The sequence below is a fragment of the Penaeus monodon genome, chromosome 42 (assembly GCF_015228065.2).
Source record: "Penaeus monodon isolate SGIC_2016 chromosome 42, NSTDA_Pmon_1, whole genome shotgun sequence".
Taxonomy (NCBI): Eukaryota; Metazoa; Arthropoda; class Malacostraca; order Decapoda; family Penaeidae; genus Penaeus; species Penaeus monodon.
The window spans coordinates 22,897,285-22,903,735 of NC_051427.1; the positions used below are offsets into that span (position 1 = coordinate 22,897,285).

Below are 6,451 nucleotides of genomic sequence, written 5' to 3' on the forward strand. Positions count from 1 at the left end.
GAGCAGGAAAAGAGAGAAAGGGAGGGGAGGGGGAAGAGAAAGGGGAGGGGGGAGGGGAGAGAGAAAGGGAGGGGTGACGGGATGGGGGGGAAGGAGGGGAGGATGAAGGTTAGGGAGGGGGGAGGGGGTGAAAAGGGGGAAGGAGAGAGAGAGAGGGAGGGAGGGTAGGTGGGGGGGAGGGGGAGGGGAGAGAGGTGGTGTGGAAAAGAGAGAAGAGAGAGGGCAGGAGTAGGGGGGGGGGGGAGAGATGATGTGGGGAGGATGGGAGGAGAGAGGAGTGAAGGGGAGAGAGAGAAAGTGACGGAGAACTAGAAAGACAGGAAAATGAAGACAGACAGACACTTATCCACATCTCTCTCTTTTTCCATCTGAACCTCCTTTCACGCTTCCCTCCCTGTTCCCTTTTCGCATCACGCCAAGGCTATTAGAAGGTGGGAAAAGGGATAACGAACTCCTAATTCAAAATAAGAGAAGTTGAGTATTAAATCATCTTCCCCTCAACAAAGAACAGATGAATAAATAGGTAATAAAATAACTAAATAAAGGATAGATTAGATATGAAATTGATGAAAAAAAGAAAAAAAAAATCTTAGTTTCGTAGTCCTTCTGTTGGAGAATTGAAATGCCCGCGAAATTCAAAACTATTCCCTCCCTTTACTTTTCTTCTTCTTTTTCCTCGTCTTTAAAAAGCTCTACGAGATCCAAATGACTTTTCGGTGACGGTTTCTACTTTTTTCTTTCTTTTTTTATATATATATCGTTTGTCCAGGTGTCAAAAATCCCCGAAAACGATTCCCTTCTTATGTGTGTTCAAAAACAGCAAAATTAATTATTGTTGTCAATGGCCTGTGACCGATTTGTTTTGTTTGAGCCGAGTTGCGATTTTTTTTACATTTTCCCTCCCTTTTCTCTTATTTTTTGTAGGAGACAACGGTCTGCTATTCATTGTAAATAATAATTAAATACATAAGATACAAAACAAAATCTACTCATCTACTTATTCTTTTCTTTTCTTTTCTTTTCTTTTTTTTCTTTTTTTTTACCTTTCTTTTTTGTTCTATTTTTTTTGTTCTATCTTTTTAATAATTCGTTTTATTTAACACTTTCAAAATGTGCTTCTTTAACGAATATGGAACAAAGAAGAAGGAGAAGGAGGAGAGGAGAGGGAGCAAAGAAGGAGAAGGAGGAGAGGAGAGAAGAAGGAGAAGGAGGAGGGAAGAGGAAAGATAGAAGGAAGAAAAGAAGGAGGAGGGAAGAGGAAGGAAAGAAGGTGAAGAAGGAGAGAAGAGGAAGGAAAGTAGGAGGAGGAGGAGAGAAGAAGGAAAAGAAGGAGGGAAGAGGAAAGAAGAAGGAAAAGAAGGGGAGATACTTAAACGAGCCTAAAATAATTCATGCACTTTCACACCTACAGCCTCGAGGTGCCAACTACCATAGTACCAAACTGCCACAGTCCCATGGTACCATAGGCCCTACCACACAACCAAGGGAGCAGAGTGCAACAGTATGGTAGTATCATGGCACCATTCAACCACAGGGCCATAGCTCCACAGTACCATAGTTCAGTAGAAGTACCAGAACATCTCACTACCAGGTACCAAGTAACTGCAGCACCACACAACAGAACACAATCTACCACAGTCACGGTACCACACAAGCGCACTACCACCTACCACACAGTTTCAGTAGCACAAAAACTACTACTCCATAGTGCCACGCCAACACGCCACCACACAACCACAACCTGACAACCAACCACATTCCCATACCACACTAGCACTCAACCAAACAACCACATTCTCACACAAACACATTCCCACACAACCACATTCCCACACAATTACATTTCCACACAACCGCACTCCCACACAACCACACTCCCACACAACCACACTCCCACACAACTACATTCCCACACAACCACTCAACCAAGCCGAGCGCCCCGACACCCCGGTGCAGAGGGCCACAGCTGGGCGATATCAAGAAATAGCGATTGGTGTTCAGTCAAGGCAGGTTTAGCATGTGAGACTGAAGGGTTTTTTTTAGGGAGGGGGTTGGGGGAAGGTGGGGAGAAGGTGGGGGATGGGTTGGGGGTTAGGAGGGGTTTGAGGGGTGTGGTGGGGAGGAGGTGGGGGATGGGCTGGGGTTAGGAGGGATTCGAAGGGTGGGGTGGGGTGGGGTTAGGAGGGGTTTGAGGGGTGGGGTGGGGAGGAGGTGGGGGAAGAGGTAAGGGATGGGCTGGGGTTAGGAGGGGTGTGGTGGGAAGGAGGTGGGGGTTAGGGAAGGGTGGGCTGCATGGGGTAAGTTGGGGATGAGGGAGGTTGGTTGGGGGTTAGGGAAGGGTGGGTCGTAGGAGGCTAGTCGGGGGTAGGGGATGGAGAGTGAAGGGTGGGGAAGACGTGGATTGGTGGGGGGGGGGGGGAATTGGGGTGAATAAGTTAAACTGAAGCTCTCTGAACATAGGGATGGAATTAGAAGCACTTTTGATGCAAAAATGGATTCTATAACTATGTCTTAATGCCATATCTATATATCTGTATTTATGTATGTATCTATCTAAACCTGTTTATCTATATCTCTATATTTTTATTTCTGTATCTATAACTATGTACCTATCTATATGTCTATTTATCTGTCAGTCTGTCTATTCATCTATTTATCTATCTATCTAGCAACCTATCAACCTCTCTCTCTCTCTCTCTCTCTCTCTCTCTCTCCTCTCTCTCTCTCTCTCTCCTCGTCTCCTCTCTCTCTCTTTCTCTCTCTCTCTCTCTCTCTCAGATAGATATATTATATATAGATATATATATAATATTTATATATATATTATTATTTCTATATATATATATACTATATATATTATATATATATATATATATATATATATATGAACACATAATATACATCATATAATAAAACGAATACCAGTACTCATACTTACAAAATACCATTTACATTTTCCCAACAAACACAGAGAATAATACGCAAACAACACAGTGGCATAGGACTAATTAGAATACATCAGACACGCATGCACTTTACATGGACATACAGACAGACATACGCACTAACATCAACTAACATCGATCTGCCACATTTGAATTAAATGCCATGAATCATATACATTGCGTAAATCTATTTTTGTATAATAGATCCACCTATACACGATATCTTAAAGTATATACAATAACCGAGAGCAATAACTACTGTATTTATATGACGAAAAAAAAATAACATAAGATGTAAGAATAAGAACAAGAAAAGAAAACAATAAAAAAAGAAAAGAAGGAATTAGATCAAAATACGAAAAATATATAAGAAAATATAAGATTTTAAAAATCGCGTTAGTAGCAGACATATATTGAATGTGCCTATAATAGCAGTGTAAAAGGATATCCAAGTATGCATGCACTAGTGTTATAAATGATCACGCCAACTGTTGCTACTTAAAGAGAGAGTGGGGGGAGGCAGAAAGCCAAGGGAGGGAGAGAGTAAAAGGGAGGAAAGAAGAAAAGGAGAAAAGAGGGAGTGGGAAAGAAGGAAGAGAAGAAGGGAGGAGGGAGGAAAGGGGACGAAGGAGGGGAGGAAGAGAAGGGGAGAGAGGGGAGAGGCAGAAAGTCAACGGAGGGAGAGAGTAAAAGGGAGGAGGGAGTGGATAGAAGAGGGAGGAGGAAAGGGGAAGAAGGAGGGGAGGAAGATTAAAAGGGAGGAGGGAAGGAATAGAAGAGGAGAGAGGGGAGCAAAGGACGGGAAGGGCGTGAGGGGAGGAGATTGGAAGGAGGGAGATAAGAACAGAGGGAGGATGGGGAGAGAAGTAAAGGGGGAGGGAGAGAGAAAACGGATGAGGGAAAAGGAAGAAAGAGAGAGAGAGAGAAAGAAAAAAGAATAGGAGGAAGTCAGAGAGACAGGGAGGGAAGGGAGAGAGAGTAAAAGAGAAAGACGGTGGAGTGTACAGAAGAGAGAGGGAGAGGAGAGAAAGAAGAGAAAGTGACAGAAATTGGGAAGAGAAAGACAGAAAATGAAGAGAAGTGAAAGAGACAGGGTGGGAGGAGCGAAGAGAGAACAAGATTAAATTGTTTTTACTCTCGCTTACACGCGCCGATCCAAATGATATATAATTATAAAGTAATACACACACACACACACACACACACATATATATACATGTGTGTGTGTATTACTTTATGTATATATCTTTGGATCGACGCGTAAATACTATCTATATATATATATATATATATAAGATATATATTATATATATATTATATATCTATATATGATCGTATATAATATATCATACTTATAGATATATTATTAATATATATGCTAAAAATTATATTATTATATTATATATACTATATATATATATATATAATAATTTCATATATTAATCAAAACCCTCCTGGAAGCCCATGATCTTCAAGGCCGCGATGGCACGAATGGTTACGCGTGTCGGACGCAAGACTGTCACGAAGGCAAATCTGAATTCGAGGGTTCGAGTCACCGACCGCCGGCGTTGTTTCCCTTGGGCAGGGACTTCACCTTGATTGACTACCTAGCCCCTGGGTGGGCCAGCCCCCAAGTCAAGTGCTGGTCCCCAGGCCCGATAAGATAGAGAGAATGATTACCTACAAAAGTACCACCAGGCACTCTCCGTAGAAAGGAACTGGGACCCTACCACGTACTCACTCCAAGAGCATCACACCTGAACTACGATTAAGTATCTGCTGTGACCACGGCGGCTCCGACATGACCCTACCGTTCAAAGGAAGAAGATGCAGATATATATTATATATATATATATATATAATATATATATATATATATAGATATAATATATATATATATATGTTATATTTATAGATATATTATATATATATATTAATATATATGTATATATTGCCATATATTATATATTTATATATTAGAATTATATATTATTAATTTATATATATTGATATATATATATATCAGAAAGAGTGGTGTGTTGGTGTAGTGCGTGTATGTGTGTGTGTAGAGACCAATATGTATACATTGTATATATATGCAAATATATATGTGTGTGTATGTATGTATATGTATATATGTATATATATGGGTGTGTATACATTATATATAATTTAGATATATATATATATTATATATATATAGATATATCTATATCTATATATATATATATATTATATATATATTATTACCATTATGTGTATTTCAGTACTGCCATTACCCTCAATATTATCATCGTCTTCAGTACCTCCATTAACATTATTACTGCATTACACTTGTCTTTGGATAGTTGATCACTGCTGGGGCAGTCATACCCATTAGAGGTAAAAAAGCTATGATCACGCGTTGGCAAAACTCTCACCGCACAGATGTCAAATGGAATTTTTTCTTTAATTCTTTTCTCCATTTCGCACTCTCGTACTCGCTGACTCTGCTTCACCCCCCCCCCCCCACACACACACACTTTCCAATTCTTGATTTTCCTTTTCCGCTCTCTCTCTCTCTTTTCTCTCTCTCTCTCTCCTCTCTCTCACTCTCTCTCTCTCTCTCCTCTCTCATCTCTCTCTCTTTCTCTCTTCTCGTCGCTCTACTCTCTCCTCTCTCCTATCTTTCTCTCTCTCTCCTCTCTCTCCCGTCTTCTCTCATCTCTCTTCTCTCTCTCTCTCGTCTTCTCTCTCTCTCTCTCTCTCCTCCTCTCTCTCCTTCTCTCTCTCTCTCATTCTCTCTCTCATTTCTCTCTCTCTTCTCTCTCTCACTCTCGCTCTCTCTCTCTAATCTCTCTCTCTCTCTCTCTGGTCTCTCTCTCTCTGGTCTCTCTCATCTTCCCTCTCTCTCTTTTCTCTTCTCTCTCCTCTCTCTCTCTCTCTCTCTCTCTCTCTCTTTCCTCTCTCTCTTCCCTCCCTCCTTCTCACTCTCTCTCGTCATCGTCTCTCTCTCTCTTTCTCTCTCTCTCTTTCCCTCCCCTTCTCTCTCTCTCTCTCTCCTCCTCCTCTCCTCTCTCGTCCAGCCTCACTCTCTCTCTCGTCCTCGTCTCTCTCTCCTCCGTATCTCTCTCTCTCTTCTCTCTCTTTCTCTTCTCTTTCTCTCTCTCTCTCTCTCTCATTCTCTCTCTATCTCTCTCTCTCTCTCTCTTTCTCTCTCTCTCTCTCACTTGTCAGTCCCAATTGTCATAGGGTATAATCAGGGATTTTTGTTATTACTGGTTTCTATGGTCGTCTTTGTGAGCAGAAAATACTTAGTTATTGGAAAAACGGAGAGGGAAGAGGGGAGAGTGAGAGGAAGAGGCAGGACGTAAAGGAAGAAACAAGGGAGGAAAGAGAGAGGAAAGATGGAGAAGGCGCGAATGGAGAGAAGGAAAAGAGAGGAGAAAGAAGAAAGAGAGGAAGAAAAAAGAGAGAGGAGAGGAAAAACGGTCGAAGGAGAAGAAAGACAGAGGGGAAGAGAAATT

At 41.4% G+C, this 6,451-nt stretch overlaps 1 protein-coding gene across 1 annotated transcript; it reads left to right on the plus strand.

Annotated features, from left to right (window-relative positions):
* The first annotated feature begins 1,514 nt into the window (after nt 1-1,514).
* Nucleotides 1,515-1,987, plus strand: LOC119599209 (putative uncharacterized protein FLJ46204). The gene is made up of 2 exons (XM_037948951.1): nt 1,515-1,682; nt 1,775-1,987. Exons 1-2 carry the CDS (start codon nt 1,515-1,517, stop codon nt 1,985-1,987), a joined length of 381 nt encoding a protein of 126 aa, XP_037804879.1.
* Nucleotides 1,988-6,451: the final 4,464 nt, after the last annotated feature.

Coding starts and splice junctions, on each gene's coding strand:
- LOC119599209 (XM_037948951.1), top strand. CDS start 1,515: ATGGCACCATTCAACCACAGGGCCATAGCTCCACAGTACCATAGTTCA. Junction 1,683..1,774: donor CCACCTACCACACAGTTTCA/GTAGCACAAAAA, acceptor ATACCACACTAG/CACTCAACCAAACAACCACA.